General features: G+C 45.9%; 1 protein-coding gene across 2 annotated transcripts in view; it reads left to right on the top strand.

The window, feature by feature from the left end:
- Positions 1-18,658, top strand: part of LOC116842856 — an 85,517-nt gene that overhangs the window by 33,520 nt on the left and 33,339 nt on the right. For both annotated transcript variants that reach the window (XM_032812619.1, XM_032812620.1), the window contains exons 6-7: positions 3,398-3,521; positions 7,965-8,054. In XM_032812619.1, coding sequence (XP_032668510.1) covers positions 3,398-3,521; positions 7,965-8,054 — 214 coding nt within the window. The remainder of the gene's footprint in view (positions 1-3,397; positions 3,522-7,964; positions 8,055-18,658) is intronic.

The following is an 18,658-nucleotide window of genomic DNA, read 5'->3' on the forward strand; positions in this document are numbered from 1 at the left end:
GAGAGAGAGAGAGAGAGAGAGAGAGAGAGAGAGAGAGAGAGAGAGAGACGAGCAGGCAAATAGAGAAGAAAGACGAGACGATTAGTCGCGCACGAAATCTTATCCTTGGCGGAATTCTCTTGTGGCCTGAAGAGAATTCTTCTATGATCAAAAGCGAAATATTCGAAGCACAATATTCTCAAAGTTGGAGAAATTTGCTCTTTCATCTACAGTGCAAGTCTTGCTCGTTCTTCGTACCGCGCGTAAAAGGACATTCTGGTTCAGGTTTAGGTGAACATCTCTCTGATCTCTTTGAATTCGAAAGGAAAAAATGTTAAAATAATATTTAGTGCACTTAGCTGCAGCAGAGCAAGAATCTGTGTGCGCTAGCTAAATCTCGTTGTAATGTAAATACCTAAAAGTATGTAAGCTGCCAGTAGGCGTACACATATTTAGCGACACAACTGACGTAGCAGCAATAGTAGTAAAAGTTTAATTTGCAGCAACAAATCGTTTTCTCGGCAAGGCGTAATTAGCTGTGGCAGTAAAATCTCTTTTCCTCCGTGTAGATTTTCTATTAACAGTCTACATCGTTAGAAGAGCAATGCGCTCACGGTGAAAGTTTGCGTTTAGGATATGGAGTTATAGGAAACGCAGCACCTTGCAAGAAGGTTTCTTTTTTAGTATTAGAATATTTCTCTCTCTTGTGGATTGAGAATAACCCTCTTGAGGTTAGCACATAAGAGGATTCGTCTGGGGATGAGATTATATGTTTTCTTGGAAGTGTTTGCGCTACGATAACCCGAGACGATCATTTCTATCGCTGCGTCAGCGATATTCGCACACTCCGCGAAATTGATGTAGCGACGACATAACATAATTGTCTGATCAGTGGAGAAAATGTGGGGAGCTCCTCGGGAAACAATCGACGCGGCAAGAGCAATTTTTCTCTCGCCCAGACGAGACTTGGCAGCGCGCGAGTGTCAGTAACGTTCTAATGTTTACTTCACGCATCATCGAGATTTGGCCGCGGTACCTCTTCCTCGAGAGCCGAGCGGTCGTAATTCTCGTGGAATTTCTCGGGACAAACAGATCCATTCGAGACAGAACGCCGCCGCGGGATTTGTATCTTGTTTGCGAGGAATACTTTTTCGCTGCGCGCGGACCCGCGCACTGCTACAATTTCGATGTTTTCCTCCCCGCCGTCTTCGTCGTCGTCCTCGTCGTTCTACGTCGACGTCGGAGCGCGACACGTGGAGCGGTGTTTGCGAAGTTCTCTCTCCGTGTTTTAAATCATCGGCAGAAGTTTTGAGAGGCGGCTCCGCTCGCTCGTCACCGCCGTGAGTTTAGATTACACCAATCTGCTTACCGTTGATTCGTTAAGGATGATATCTCGCGACTGTGATTGAGAAACTCGCGAGTGATCCGTAAGCTAACAGGCACGTCGCGCCCATCGGCTTAAACTTGTCCGATCAATAAAAAAGAATTACGGGCAATATCCCGCGTAAGTTAGATCATGCTGCGTCGTCGCGGCAAGAGGAGATAAGGGTCTCCGCCTCCTTTGCGAGGGATTGCGCCGGGAAAAATTAAATTGACAGGCATTAATTCTAGAGACCGTTGGCCTTACGGGATTTGACGTAATAGAAAACTTCATTATTTAATAATTTCCCTGTCAGCATAAATTTGTGTGAAATCAGGATGATAGCTGCAGAAAAAATACAGTTTCATTAAAATATCTAACATATTTCATACCATAGATCTGTATACAGAGAGAAAACGTCTTTGTTTCGAAAATATCCTTATTTTTGACAAAAATAAATTTTCAAGTGAGATTAAACGAAGATAAGTACAATACATTTGAAATGATTCACAACTAAGAGGAAAATAAGACTAAGAGGAACAATATTCTTATTGTTTCAAAATAATTTTCATCAATGGGAAGTAATATTCAGTTGAGAATTTAATGATTTTAAATGTTAATGAAGGAAGATTGTCGTCAAGATGATCATATTGTACTTTTTATGAGACTATTACAATATTCAAATTACATTGTTGAAATTCTAAACTTAAAGATCCCTCTAATAAAATTATATATCGTTGCTTGTATACGAAATGATGATTGTTAAGTTAGGTATATTAATTTCAAGTAGATACTAATTTTTTTATGTGTATGTAACTAACAATGACTTACAATAAAACATCGGGTTGTTCTTTCCTGTTGAAGCAGACTGAAATGTTTGCGAAACGTCGGAATCAAACAAGATGAATCCACGCGGCTCAAATCCGGAAACCAAATCTAATATGCATAGACACCGCTAAAAATTAAATGAAACGACAAGATAATCATAAATTATAATATCCAGGTATTTCTATTGAATAGGCAAAAACGAACAATAATGTCATCCTCTATCAATTATCCCTGGACCACTCGGGGGTTCCTTTGCGCTTACGAAAATTTAGGCTGACGGTCTTTAATAGTACTATCGTCGGTGTCGATACATTTGGCCGTTGTGGAGCGTTTAAACCGTTAAACCCATCGATGCAGTAGGCGACTACGCTTTGTTTTAATCTCAGGACACACGTATCGTGCTCCACGCGCGTTCAGTTCCGTTGGACGTTTATTGGTTTTTGCGCTTTGTCGGAAATTTTCTCCCGGATTCACCGCCGTCGCCGTCGCCATCGTGTTCGGTCTGCGACCAATTTGCGCTCGATTTTTTTCGTACTCTTCGTTCGCTCGCGCTCCAACCGCGAGACGGAGAAGTGGAACCGAAGGATTGAATATTTTTCTTCTGCTGCTCCTTTTCTATCCACCACGACGACGACGATGACGACGACGACGTAGAGCTGGAGCGCCAGACGTTCCTCGCCGGCGGCGCATAAACCGCACGTGCACGTCCGTAAAGTACATCATCGCTACAACGTAATATCGCGTCCACGTAATACCATATCCGCGCATGGATTAATCCCATACCTCGGCGAGCAAAAAGTGCCTTCGACGAAGTTACTTTGGTTACATAAATTATATCTGCCTCGTATCTAATAATTGCACCTGCTCTCGGGGGAGATGGCGGTAGACGGGGGTGGCCGGAGGTGCGCGCACGGCGCTGGAATACGAAAGAGAAAGAGGGGCTGTTTCGAGTGAATTATTTCGCGTCGCCGGCAACGTACCGTTGAAGCTGAAGTGAATAATGGTCGGTATTAATTAATTTATTATTTTATGCGCGGAGACGCGTGTTGAAGATATCATCTCGGCGTTGCCGCCGCGAGCCAGTAGACTCTTGGCTTGTGCGCTCCTCGCAGTAGTCGAGCTAAGTATTATCCTCAGCCGTGTCTATGGGCTATGATACGATATGAAGGATCTGAAATGCATATCCCTCTCTGTGCCTGCGTCGAGATGACCGTGCTGTGTTGATTTCAGGAGACCACCGGCCAATGGGTCGGCCTGAACCTGGAGCTGGAGATGAGAGGCACTGAGATCATCGGCACGAAGAAGCCGTCGGGTCATTCGCTGCTGATCGACTGCCGGCTGGAGCTGCCGTACGGTAAGTGACGACACGATTCTGCAATGATTACATAAGTGGTAGATGATGAGATCGCATGTCTGACGTATGTAATCGTATACGAGCTGGGAATACGTTTGACGTACAGTTATATATCGGTGTCGTCGTGTCAAGCGAGCAGAAGATCCGGAGCTGCGACGCCAGCAAGTACACCTCTCCTTCAGCGAGCGTCATTCGCGGGATTCGCGCGGGCGGCGACTCGTCGCTCCCCGGGGTCGCGGCCACGAGGTATCGACGTGTCGCATCTCCGATCTGCTGCTCGCTCACTCGCTCCTAACCGTCCCTTCGAACGCCAGCATGACGTTCTGATATCGCGCCATGATTTCTGTCAAGCAAGACTAAGAACGAAAGAAAAGCCGCGCGAAGCGGCGGCTCGCTCTTTACCGCGTGTTGTTGACGAGCGCGACGCGACTGCCAAGAGCGCTGTTCCCTCGCGGAGCGGAGAGAGGAAGTGCTTCGAATCGATCGGATCTCGCCTTCCGATTTTTACGACCGACGTGGTCTGAAACGGGGCTTCGTAGCGGGAAGGTAAACGTTTTTGAAAGAGAGAGAGAGAAAAGGGTAAAAATCTTCAACGCGGAGAACTCGAGCTGGAAACTCGCAAGTCGGACTCTCCGCTTTCGTGCGCAATCGAAGTGATCGATGAGATGCGGGGATCGACAGCTTGCCATTCTCGACGAAATCGCGACGGCGGCATACAGTGAGGTCAAACAAAATTCCATGTTTCAAGAAAGGCTACAGCTTCGAAATTTGAATCGATTTCGATGCTTTTTCCTCTTTTTAATGAAAGTCAGTAAAATTTAGAACAATTTCGTCGAATTAGATTTTCATCTCTTGTCTCTCTTTTTCTAAATCAGACATGAAAAAGTTAAATTTAGAAATGTTTTTCGATCAAACAGACAATTCATTTCATATCTCATGTAATCTGACATCAAGCACTAATATTGATATTGCAATTAAGTATTCAAATCCTGATTAAAGGCTTGAAAAAAATCATCCGGGCATAGTCTCTCATTAGATCTTACTTTAACTTAACAAATGAGATTAATTAAAATAGTACCTAATTTTATTTTAATTTCAAATAAAAATTGAGAAAGATTAAAATTTTACTATTATGTCATCAATTTTTTTATTAATTATTTTTCTTGACGTAACAAATCTTGAGCTTCTACATCTGTAGAATCTGTATCATAATTGAGAAAGAATTTTGAAAAGTAACTTGTCAATTTGGCTCGAAAATCTCGCTCGACAAAGTTGCTCCAAATCTCATTAGGTTTCATTAAAAAAGAAAATCAGTTCAAAGTTCAAGATTGCAGACTTTTGGAAACGTGAAATTTCATTTGACCTGTGCGACGGGTGGAGCCGCGGGGCAAAAGAAAGCGGACCGGAAGCCCCGTCGTCTCCGCCACGGAGCGAGGGCTGCTTCCGGTCGTGCAGCTCGTCGGCATTACGGGGCGAACTTTTAATTGAGTACGTCTGCGAACTTGTCGAATCCGCGGCCGCACGTTCCGCGTCTTCGTGTTCCACGCAGCGCTTTCCGAGTTTGTCCGCGATTTTGCGCGACGGGGAGCAAGATCGACTTAACGCTGCGAACTGCTATATTTTACTCTTCGAAGTGCCATATGGACCAATTACAATCTCTCTTTACACCAACGCGTTTGCAGTCCCAAACGGATCGTACGCGAGATGAAGTAAAGAAACGGTGAGGACACGTGACTTTGTCCTGCATCCGCACCTTGACACGATTGGATCCTCGTATGAACGAAGTGAATCACGAAGTTTTCGTCTTCACGCGTTCTTTCGCCTCCTCGCGGCGAGATTTTGCGTTACGCCCGTCGTCATATTTCTTAACTTGAAATTTCGCGCGTTTAAGGACTCCCCGGGGGCTCTCTCTTGAGAACGTGAGGAAAGGGAAAAGCGATACGCGTTCCCGTGAAAGCTACTACTAGAGTTTTGACGATTTCTGCAAGTTTTAATACAGAGTGGATGTAAGTTCTCGGGCGATTTTCCGCGACTCGTCGCTCGCTTGGGGCATATTGGTCAAGGTCTCGGGGTCGTCCCCTCGTCAAAGCCGCGAGTATCACGACACACCCGGAATGTGCGGAGCTTTCGGCAGCAACAAGTACAACTTTTTCGGGCTCGCATACATACATATTAAATACACGCGGATAGGCGTCTCTCCCATATACTCCGCCGTTCCCCAGGGACCGCTACGTGATCCTCGCGCGACCCTTCCAGCCGGGGATGGCGTGCTTTCACCTACTGCCCGGTCGTCGACATGCCCAGCGGTCGATATGCTATCGACCTTCCCCGACGGTTCTCGAAAAGGGGGCTAATCGCGCCCTCACAATTTGCTGGACCTCGCGCTCCCCGAATATCCGGCGGATTTACGAATGCGCGCGACTGGCGGTGTTGGCGCGGCGGTGACGTTTTATAATACGCCGCGCGAGTAAATCCGGCTAAGTCGCGTTGTTAAAGGCTCCGATAAAGTACGTGCGATATGCGCGATTCGGTCTCCGTATGCAAATTTTTGCCGGGGGTTTATTTCTAGGAGCTCTCTACATAGAGAAAGAGAGGGAGAGAGAACACGCGCGTAATAGTATCTCGATCGAGCGCGAGTCTTTTCTTGACGCTTGGGCCCCGCGACGACGACGACGACGACGACGACGACGACGACGGTGGCGTTCCGCGTTCCACTAAAGGTGCAAATTATTTTCCACCACGCGATGCACCGCTTGACCGTGTTGCGAAATGAGGGAAAACGAGGCCGCTTATAATAAACCCTGTAACGTGCAGCCCCACGTCGGCTGACGTTTCGCCTTGTGCGGATCCGTCACCGGGCACCGCTCTCCTCTCTCCTCTCCCCTCCTCTCCTCCCTCCCTCTCTCTCTCTCTCTCTCTCTCTCTCTCTCTCTCTCTCTCTCTCTCTCTCTCTCTCTCTCTCTCTCTCTCTCTCTCTCTCTCTCTCTCTCTCTCTCTCTCTCTCTCTCTCTCTCGCGCTCGCACGCCATTACTTTTTCCCGCCGCGTGTTTCCCCACCGCCGTCACCGCCGCCGCGTGTACTTCCGGTTTTCGACCCACGCCAACCGCGCCGTTTAATGGATTTTTGCCGCCGTGCGATGTACATTTCCCGCCGTGTAATACCTTTGTTATTGACTTTCCCCGAGAGCACGTAAAGACGACGTTGGAGAGACGTTTCACGTTGCCGGCGCGGGAATAAGACGGGGGTAATGCGAGAACCTCGTCGGAAAAATCGTGAGAATCCTCCTGTGGAGCGAACAAACGAACGGATGAGCGAGCGCGAACGAACACGTGGAATGAAAGACGATGATTAAAGTTCATTGGAGAAATAGGTTGCTGTTTATCGCAGAGTGTGTACTAAAAGCGCGGTGTGGATAATAAAATTTCCGCGAAACTGCAACGCGAACTTGAACCGTCGGGAGTTGATAATGCGATTTCTTCTGGCGCGCGAAATTACGGATAATTATACGCTTATTAGACGGGTTAACGTTGCATTTACGTCACGGCGCGGCGTAATTTCCTTCTACCTCTTTCTCACCTTTCTCTCCTTCTCTTTCTTCCCTCTCCCTCCCTCTTTCTCTCTATTCTTTCTCGATCTGATTTGACTCGCGGAATTGGTGGAGAAGCTGACAGCTGCCGGCAGGAAAATTTGATCGCGGTCGTACGAGCTGGTCGTACTTATCCCCGGGAGTTTTCAGCGATCTCGCGAGAGAATCGTGGTGGGTATCCATTGCCGCAATTTGACGAAGAGAGGACACGAAGGACGGAAAATATTGGTCTTGCGCGCTGTGTGTCTCTCTCGTGTCCCTTCGACGTGACTTTTCTTTCCGGCTGATTACTTTACGACATTCCTTCCGAGTACGTGGGACGTTCCGTCGCTTTGCTTCCCTTCCTCCCTCGCTCCCTCCACTCAAACGTGTCTCTTATCCGTGTATTTCTTTGATCGGCTCGTGGCCGGTGTATTTTAGCGGCAACAAAAGATGACTCTCCTCGTTTAACTTTGAGGGCACTCGGGCGGGATTCTAATTTAAGAGCCAGTCATACAAAGATATCCGGCGTTGAATATTAAAATATGAAAAAGATGTTTGATGGAGTTTCCGTTAAAGGCCAAGGTTCTAAATTGACCAAGTATCTCCGGATAAGATGGGGAAGAAGCACCGGGGGAGAGACACCTGTACAACTCTCGATTAAAGATCGCGCGTAATCGATATCGCGCCGGACAGAAGGAAGAGGTAAAGAGCGACGGGAAAGGTACGTTTGAATGCGAATTCGTCTTGGCGTCTTGGCAGTCGCGTCGGCGCGCGACGATGTGTCACGCGTTGAGGAGCGGTGAAACGATGGACATGATCGCCACTCGAATCATGCACATCCGACCCTCCGTCTGATCAGTGTCTGACCAATCAGGAAAGCGCGTACAACGAACTGGATGGCAAGCCCTGCTAACGAGCGAAACAGCAATGCAGTTGCGAGCAGCCCGGCCCATGTGTGGCTCAGGTACCCTCGTCGAGATCCTGATCGCAGGATCGTCCTTGTTCGCGGGACCTCCATTTCCGCTTATCGTCTCGATTCCACGACCGAGATGCATCCGAGTGCCATGTGATGATGTCCCCGCCGATCGTGGACTCGCGTCTCGCGCGCTTCTCGGCGGCCGGAGATTTCTCGCGCTCCCTCCCGTCGGTCAATCGCTATCAGTCGGCGTCGCCAATCCGTCGCCGGGACGGCCGAGATAAGTGCACTCACGCACAATTCTTATATTGTTCGGATCCATCATTCACGAGATAGGGGAGGGGGGAAAGAAAAGAGCGGCCCTTGTGTAGTTTCCTCGGGAATCGCGAGCGAGAGCGCAAAAGCGCTCGTCCCTAAATCTCGCGCCGATTTGTTCCGCCGCTTTGAATATAAATTCGAGCTTTCCGTTCTTACTCTCTACCCGGCATACAAAGGATCTCGTACACAGCGCTTGAGATCCCGAAGATTGTCGACACGCTTGTCCACGATCCGCGCGACCGACAGTATATTCATTTTATTTGTACGCAATTAGCGTTATATATAACGAACCCCTTTCTTGCTCGTCAATCACTGCACAAGAATCCACCCTCTGTCTCTTTCTTTCTCTATCTATCTCTCTATCTCTCTCTTCTCATCCTCGAAGATACTTGGGCTTGTCTTTCTTTCGGCGCGTACGGTATTTTTTTTTCTTTAACGCGCCAATTAGCCGCTTTCGCCGAATAACGAGGAGGAACGTTTGTAATAATTATGCGCGTGTCGCGTCGAGACTCCTCCGCTTTTTCTCTGTCTGTCTGCTGCTCTGGCGAAATAGGACTCGCCGAAAGACGCGCTCGCGAAAGGGCGGCATTCAGCTCTATCCGTCGCGCCGCGTCGTCGTCCGCGCTGGAATATCTTTTGTCTGCCACCAGCGCTCCCCTCGGCTCGTTTCATTAAGTTAAGTGTGGCAGTTGCTTTTGAGCTTTGTGTACGTGCGTGTCGAGCGGGGGAGCGGGGGTGGTGGGTCGGGAAAAAGGAGGTGGGTCGGCGCGGGGGTGGTCACGCGACCAGAAGTTGTTCCAGTCGTTAACGGTGGACTTTGATACGATTTCATGCCTGATTAACCGACTTTAATTACGACGTCGTGGCGGCGGCGGCCGTGTTACTGGAAACCTACTAAAAGTTTTCGCCACCCGCGAGGAAATCGTCGGCGTTGCCTCTTCGCGTATCCTCTTCCGGTCGTTTCGCGGTAAGAGCTCTTCCGGACTTCGCGATACGATCGTATTCGCATTCTCGCAGGATCGTCTCGCTCGCATTGGGGAAAACGCGACACCGTAAGGGGGAAAACAAGCGCAGCATCTCCGCTCTCCGAAACGACCCCCTTCCGTCTTTTCCACCACAGCCCCTCACCAGATCACTGCGTGTGAATATGTCATGTGTGAGTTTAGCAAAAAAAAAAGAGGTGGGATGTTCGATGTTTCTGCTTTCACGTGTTCTCTTTGATTGCCCTCGTCCGGCGCGCTATTGTTATCCTATTTTGCCGGAGTAAAGGAAAATGAAAAAAAAAAAAAGAAAACGAGAACGGGAACAGCGCAGATCGTTGTTCAACGCCATCGCCAGCGCGACACATATCGTACGTTGCAAATGAGACGCAAAAATATTTTCTCACTATACAACTCGCAGAGTTAGTGTGCGCGACCGGTTGAAGCAGTTACCGAACGTTGCGTGCCTTTGGAAAACGAGCACCGTGTTTTTTGAGTGACGCACATAGTGATCGAAATGGAAACAGAGTGGCATTTAGCATTAATAGGCAGAAACGAATGAGGAAAGACAGAGAGCAATTTCTCGTCGGATGCGCGATAGCGGTTTTCGCGCGACGTCGAAAATTGCCGATTGTTGATCGCGGATTGACGCTTGTTTTGCGGGGCGTATTCGCGCAAAAATACAGTTTGATTTCGAGATGTTTTATCGGGGTCCGCGCGCGTGTTCTCAAATATTTATTGATTGTTGCGTTATTCTCTTTTTGCCCGCACGATTATCTGCTGCTCCTCTGTCTCTCTGTCTCTGTAATTTGGAGTCGATTTTAATTAGTTCTGTCACACATGCACTGATGAATATTACGTAACAGTCGGTCGCATTATTACAACATACGTACATAACTCGCTCGTAATTCGTTCGTTGAAGTATCTGAAGAAAGTTTTCGCGAACTGTTCAATTACTTAATTGGGAAGGAGATGAGCTTTGGATACTTGTTACATCTATCTCGGCGGAAATATTGTAGCTGTTTAGAAGAGACCCTCGCGCGCGACTATTATTCCGCGGTAGATTATCACTAGTATTCGCGGCATCTTTTCTCTCTCTCTCTCTCTCTCTCTCTCTCTCTCTCTCTCTCTCTCTCTCTCTTTCTCTCTCCCGTCAGATTTTGATTCTCGTGATCAATCGGACGTGAGCTACGCGCGTCTCGATTAAGTAAACGCAACCAAACAACGCTTCCTTTTTTCTCTCTCTCTTTTTCTCTCCTCTCTGTCTCTCTCTCCTTCGGCGGGCGCTGTGTTTTTGCGCGCGTTACATTCGTTCCAATTGGTCGATATTAACTTGAATCGACTGAAGACAAAGAAGACTTTCTCTCTTCAGGTATATCTTTTTTTGTGAGAGCACACATTTACTCCCTGGAGCACCATCGCACGTGCACGCAGTGGCGCGGCGATAGCACAATACGGGAGGGGTGGGGGGATTTCTGACGGGTAAAAGGAAAAGGAAACAAAGAAAAAAAAGTAAGAAAAAAAGGGAAAAGAGAGAGATCAGAGATATTCTCTGCTGTTGTGTTCGATTCTCTGTGTTGTTCTTTCAAGTATCGACACATGAAAGAGAGGGTACCTGCGGATACATTAAGCTATGGCTGCGACACTGTAATTATCGACTTATCCGTAGATACTTGCCCTCCCTTCGCCCCCTTTTCCGCTATTTCTCTTTCTCTCTGTCTATCTCTCTTCTTTCTATCTGTCTATATATTACGTAACTTAAAATACACATATATATATATATATCATACATACATACATACATACGTATTTTGTAAATTAGTCACACACGAGAATTGTGCTATGGCATTAGCGACATTAACGTCAGAATCACAAACGTACCACAATAGGGGAGCAATACCGGTATTAGTGGTTAGTACACACTGTCCATCGTTAAGTACGAATATTTTCGGCGGGAAAGCCTTAGTTCAATCTTACTCAAGCATGAGCAAGCATCGTGAAGTATGTACCTATTCTTTTCTTCTCTCCGCGACCTCGCGTTCTCTCGCACAATGAAGACATTACGTACACAGAGTACATTTCGAGAGGAGAGACATTTCGAAAGGGCGTCGAGAGATAAGTTGGCCGTTTATTCAGTTCCCCACGAAAAGTTTTCCTCGCGTCGCGTCTGCCAGGACGGTTGTTACCGCCGCGAATTCTCGTGATCATCGTTATCGCAGATTCTCCTCGCAACGCGAACGCGAAGAATTTTATCGCGCAGTTGACGATAATCTCCGATAAAACTTACCGTCAGAGGGAGCGAGACGCGTGTGGTCAACGGACGTACACATTGCTCGAACGTGTGCGTGAACGAATTTCCTAGAGACGAATTTCCCAGCCGCCGCAAGTGCGAAATCTGCTCCGTTAACGCGTGAGGCAAATGTATCTCTGGACGGTAGTTAAGGTCGTCATGTGAAACTCAATCACAAAGAGTGTGCCTAATTAACATATAAATTATATAAATTATATAAAATATATAAGAACCAACTTTCTTTTCAAGAAAACAAAGTATACGAATCAAAATATCGAGAGCAAAATGTGTATGAATTGATTATTATTTTTCCCAACGAGTATTTGATGAGAGCGGAATTTTGTAAAGCAAATGCACCGTCGCTGCCTGGACATTTGTTTTACATAATGAATTTTTGCTTGCTTATGCTTTGCACTTCATTTTGACTGAGAAATTGCCTCATGTGTTCTCGTATTTCAAAACAGCCTGATTAACCTCATGAATAATTCACCATTTTTCACTACGGGCATTATGGCAGGGATGGCGAATTTTTGCATCCATTATGTTGACAAACGAAGTCGTCATTTGTTTTACAAAACGGCATGAATCCATGGAGATGCGTTTGAATATGATACTACTTTCGGATACAAGGAAAGCCTTTTATTCTATGTCGAAAGTTTGATTATTCTTATTCGACGGCTAAAATGGCAGGAGCATTCAGAGTTGGAAATTGGTACTTTTACCGTAATCTCACGGCAATCGACGTCCGGAATACGTATCGCGCTCGCGAAGCACGTACGCCGCAGTCGACTTTCCTGTCTACGGTAAAGCCGTAGGACATTCAAAATGGACTAATTACACGCTCCCGTCCAAAGCCACGAGCACGAGGCCGGCACGAACGGGCAAACCCGGATGTACGGGGTTAGAGATAAAGGCGACAGCGGCCGATGAGTAGAACGAAGACGACCTTCCGCGGATTTAACTCCTTCCCCCGCTAAATCCTCACCTGTATCGCTTACCGGTATATAAGGCCCACTTCCCGCTCTATGTGCCCCGTCCCGAAATACATGGGTTCACTCTTGGCGTTTTCGCGCAAGCAATACGCCTGTTTTAAGATAAAGCGATAATGGTATTGGACTTTTAACCGGATATATCGCGACCGATCGATGGCTTCGTTTGAGACGCGCACGAGACTAATTGTGCGTTACATAGGGAGAAAAGTTTAGATAGATTAGTCAAGTTTTTCATTCCGTATATATCACATCAATGTCAATATATTTTTCTTCAGCTAACGTAGTCAAGTAGGGGACTTGGCTTACAATTATATTTCTTAACCATACACATCCATTCCTTATTTTTACCTATCTACAGTGTTGTAATATATCTAGATACATGTATCTTTTTGTAGTACCTAGATACTTTTTGTGTATCTATATCTGTATCTAGTTATATTTTTTATTTCAAAATCTGTATCTGTGTGTATCTAGTTACATTTTATCTCGTATCTGTACCTAAACTTATCATTTTAGATACAGATATGAAATAAAATGCAATTTTTTGATTTTATATATAATTGTTACTTTTTCACAAGAGACAAAGTTGTTTCCATGGTGTAAGAATATAAGGTGATGCAATCCGGTGGATGCGCAGTAGCTACCAATCAGAAAGTTGCCACAAATGCGTAAACCCAATGGCTCTCATCAGACGTAACGTTAACATAATATATTTTGTGGTAACTTTCTGATTAGTTCTATTCCCACCTCCATGATGCGTAATGAAATACTTTGGCCGCGTTCCGTTCACGTATATGTGCGCATTTATCTACAGTTCACGTCACGTATACTGTAGGGAATGCACGCATAATGTGTGAAACAGAACGCAATCCTTATGTTCTTACACCATGGTTGCTTTACTGGATGCGTTCAACGAACTCAACAGTTGCACAACAGTTGAATAATTCGTCAATGTAATTGGTCTAGATTTAGGGATCTAACAGTAAGAACCAATAATCACTGATTGCTCATTGAGCGCTTTTTCCGTTGAACGCGTCCATTGGGTGCATTCAGTACTACAATCGCTCATTGAGCGCTCAGTGAGCTCTTGTATCCCATTGGCATATTCTTTTAGATCTAAAAATATATACCAATGTAAGAGCTCACTGAACGCTCCATAATCGAAATATCTGAAAAGTATCTGAGGAGATTTAGATACATTCTCAAAATATCTGTATCTACATCTATTTATTCATATGAAATTCGTATCTGTATCTTTATCTAGCTACACTTTTCTTACTGTATTTGTATCTATATCTAGCTACTTCAAAACATGTATCTGTTACAACACTGCCTATCTAGTTATTAATATATCCTTGTAGTTATATATTACACAGGCCCACAATTTAAAAAAAAGTTGTCTGTGCTGGGGGCCTGACTAGGTGTACTATACGTATTTTGGGCTACTGAATCTAAATCCGGTGTCAGATTTGCTCCATCATCCTTGAGTTTCCCGGAAACTTGAGGAAATCGTGAAAAGGAGCAGATATCCAGGTTTTTACGGAGACATGTATTCAAGAAAAATTTTAGAGTGACAAATAACCCCATAACCCCACAACCAACGTTGAAAATACATTATGTACTTCAACATGGAAAACGAATCATTCTACACATCCCCTTACGGGGCAACTGTCATCGTCTCCAACATTCTCTGAAGCAGCAGGATTTATCTGATCGACGATCATAGATTGTAGAATTGATATTTCGAATAGAAAAAAAATTCCATCTCGTGGACAATAACATGAATGTGACCATGATAGGGCACGCACAGATTAGATTTTCTAATCTATGCGATGTTAAAGGATTGATGGGTGAACTAAAACCGAATATGCATGATGGTATATGGGTTATTGGGTTATTGGGTTGTTCTAGTCATCAGATGTTGAAGTACATAATGTATTTTCAACATTGGTTGTGGAGTTATAGGGTTATTTGTCACTCTAGAATTTTCCTTGAAAACATGTCTCCGTAAAAACATGGATATCTGTTCCTTTTCACGATTTCCTCGATTTTCCGGGAAACTCAAGGGTGATGGAGCAAATCTGACACCGGATTTGGATTCAGCAGCCCAAAATACTTATAGTACACCTAGTCAAACCCCCAGCACAGACAACTTTTTTTAAATTGTGGGCCTATGTTATCTCTCTCTAATTGACTTTATATTATTATCTTTGTTAATGTTCTTGTAATCTTCTTTTATAATCTTCTTAATTTTCATTTAAGCTTTACACTACCTACACCTTCTCCTTATCCATCATGTCTAATTACATTTTCTTATTTCTCTCTCTTTCTTTCTTTCTCTTTCTCTATCTTTCTCTCAATGGATACTTCATATCGACTTTATACGCAATATTCCAAACTCTGTCCTCCCTTTCAGTTGTACACACCTATCCCTTTATCTTTCCTCGTCCTATCCAATCTCTTCTCCTTATTTTCCCTTCATCCTCTCGTTTCTCTCAATTTTTTTTTATATATCTTACTAGTTTTATTACTTCACTCTACAATTTCTACTAACTTCACATGAAGTGATTTCTTTGCCTTCCTGTATGTTCCCTTCAGTTTATATCACTGAGGAACTTTCCATATCCTATAATCTTCCTCTTTGCACTTCATCTTTCTTATCTACACAGCACCAGTTCTTCTTCCGTATACCTTTATTTTACTTCCTTATTTTATCCGATGATCAAATCTTTTCTCTTTATTTCTTGTATCCTCTTTTTTTCTCTATCCCTTGTGTACTACTGTCTTCTATTATCACCTATCATACATCTCTTTTATGGATGACTTCCTCTGCATTATAATATTGATTTAAACGCTTGCCTGCATTACCTGCACAGCCCGTTTCTCATGACGCCATAACTTCTATTTTTCCATCCTGGTTCCTGTTTTCCTAACGTCTTATTTCGTCTTCACTTACAGACTATCTGCGTCCTCATTCCTAATTCCCCATGACTTCCTCTATCTAACTCCCCTATATTTAATTTAATACATTAAAATCAAACTCACGCCCGACGTTAATTAAACATCTACGCACTTGCACGCCATCTAACCGAGTTCTCATGCACGTTATATATAAATGAATAGTAGGAAGAAGAATCGTCCGCAGGGATGAGAGTGAGAAGTAAATTTCTTCCTCGTACCTGAATTTTCCCGCGGAAGCGCGCTCGCGCGACAAGAATGATAAAACGCGTCGAGAAGATTCGAGCATGTTTCTCAAGTCGGTTCTACACATCGACGAGGAGAAATTTCTTTTTCTCTTTCAGTCTTTCTTTCTTTTTCACCCTCTTCAGTCGTTTACATCCAGGTGACGTCGGACGCCCATTCGAAGTCAGCCGAGGCGATTCTTTCGCGTTGAGAAAAGAATCAATAGAATCTGCTTGAGAAGCGCGGTAACGTGGTATAATTCCTTAGCGCGACTAGTACACGAAGAAGGTGGGAACCGGCATGGCGGACGGGTTTTGGGCGCTCTATTGTGCGAAATTTATTTCGTTTCTTTGGAAATCTCGCCGAGAAAATACGGCTCGCCGTTCCGGAAGGTCGCACATCCGCGCATATCTATCTGTACTCTATATATGTATATATATAATATATTATATATATATATATATATATATATATATATATATGTACACACACATACACACACACACACACATACACGATCATGCTGTGCGGAATCAAAGATGAGCGAAAAAGAATTCCACGAGTTTCCTCGCGGTTGCTTTTAACGAGATAACGCCACGTATCGAATACTTAACGGATAGCTCGGATAACATCATCAAAACCCGTGTGGATAAAAGGAAATACGGAGAGATTCGTAGAAGGATACGAGGAAGATTCTCTTTCTCTCTCTTTCTCTCTCTCTCTCTCTCTCTCTCTATCTTTGTCTATCTATCTACCTCCACCTCTTCCCCCACCGAGCTATAACAACGCGCGATCTCGCCAATTATATTCGGTCGTGCTATCGATACCGGTATTCCTAATTTAGCCATGAGGAGGTGAGTGACGTCCGATAGCGGAACGTAGGAAATAGCGGACGGCAGAAATAGAGGAAGCACTTTGGGATAAGAGCGAGACACGGGGACGGCTTCGCGACGCGCGTCACCGTCGTCGCTCAAAGTTTGTCAATATATATGGAGGACCAGCTGTTACGGTAGCGCCATTACCGTGGCCGCCTGCAGTTACATCGCATTTATTTCAACCGTCCACCGGGAAATACGAAACAGCGCGAGGTCGAGTACATGTGCACGTGTATGGGTCATAGGTGAGGGATGCCGAGGGAGACTTTTTTCGCGTGTGCGCTCGGGGTGCAGCTGGTTGCGCTTTTTCCTCATATTTACCGAAGAGCGACGACGTAGCGAAAGGGGGAAGAAAGAGCCGTCGCCGCCGGCTGCTGCTGTTACGAAGGGCGGCCGAGGAGAGTCACAAGGGAGGAGAAAATTGGCGCCTGCCAGGCCGAGGTAGAGCCAAAATTCGCGTCGAGTCGTCAACGACCGGCACGGTCCTCAGAGGAGAGCGCTACTCGCGAGACGCTCACTCCTCTTTCATAGCTTGACCCTTTTTCTAATTGCGTCCGGAGGGAAGAAGTGCGAGAAAACGGTGTCGGGGAAAGAGCTTCGCTCCTCCACGGCACGGTAGCAACCGGTCAAGACTCAGCAGAAATTGCACGCCCCACGGGCTAACATCGCCACGTGACACAAACGCGACCTCGTAACGCCCGCGAAGGACGAAAAATGCCGAGGATATCTGCCAAGGACGTGCATCTCAGCGTGGCAATTATATCGTGAACCAGGAAGTCGACCTGTCAGAATAACTGCGACGCTTGCCACATCCAAGGAGAGAAGCGCGCAATTCGCGCGCTTGGACTTTGCGCGACTTCCCGCGGACGGTTAAAGGTCAAACGTGAGGAGAAACTAAACGCGTGCGGAGGACGCGTTTCACGTGGAGAGCGATCATTGCTCTGCGTCTCTCGAGCTAACAGCAGAGCGATGACGGCACCGGCCCTTTCATCAACCTTGCGTATGTCTATCGCGCTCTAACTAGCCGATCGAAGTTTCAGTTAAGCGGCAGGCTGCTTCTCAGGGACACGGTGGAAGAGACGCGAGGGAGCGCGGGACCGGATATTGATGCACTCAGCGTGCGCGTGGAGCGAGCGCCGAGAAACGGTCGTCCTTTTCTTCCGCGTCGGGAAATATTCTCCTCCGACGTCGTCGTCGTCGTTGGAATATCGGAGCGTCCTGGTTGGGGCGGAATGGTTCGCACCCGTAATAAATCGGCCGCCAACTAGCTACCTGCTAACGGCGGCGGCGAGTCGCGTTGTCACGGCTCGGCAAAGTTTGCCGAACGGTTCTCGGGAGCTTGTTGGTTCAATATGTAATTACGATCGGGCGAGAGAGCAGCGAGAGGCAGCTAGCTGATGACGCAGCCCAGAATTGATATCATTTATACAGGGTAATCCAGCGAGGTAGAGTGCACTCCGGCTACCGCGAACCACTTGAATCGCGCGGATTCGCGCGCGACTTTCGAGCAATGTGTACGTGAAGTGTGTGTAGGTAAAAGCGAGTAACGCGGTAAAACGCGAATCGCCGGTCGCGCTCGCGCTCGCGATCATCACACTGGAGGCAAAAACGCGTAGCCGGTCGCAAATCACACTTTTTATTGAATGTGAAGTTGCAACGCTTCGAGTTGTGAGAATCGATAAATTTCACTGCCGATAAATTGCACAGGTATGTGCAGTAATCGCGTTTAGAAGTATGTGTATATGTAAATATCATTTCTCGTGAATTGTTTCAATTAGAAAAGAATCTCTCTTAAAAAGTTTAAAACAAATTCTCTTACGCAAATTTTACAAATGTCACACTCTGTGTGTGTGTGTGTGTGTCATTTCGACTGCTGTCATAACCGATCGTTACCCACACACATTCGGCAGCGGCTCTTGATTCTCACAACTTGAAACGTTGCAACTTTATTCGATACATAGTGCGCAAACCGATTTGCAACCGACAACACGATCACACAACAAGATCGGACGGA

The sequence above is a fragment of the Odontomachus brunneus genome, unplaced genomic scaffold (assembly GCF_010583005.1).
Source record: "Odontomachus brunneus isolate Ranch 3 - 2012 unplaced genomic scaffold, Obru_v1 Obru_scaffold_027, whole genome shotgun sequence".
In the NCBI taxonomy this organism is placed as follows: Eukaryota; Metazoa; Arthropoda; class Insecta; order Hymenoptera; family Formicidae; genus Odontomachus; species Odontomachus brunneus.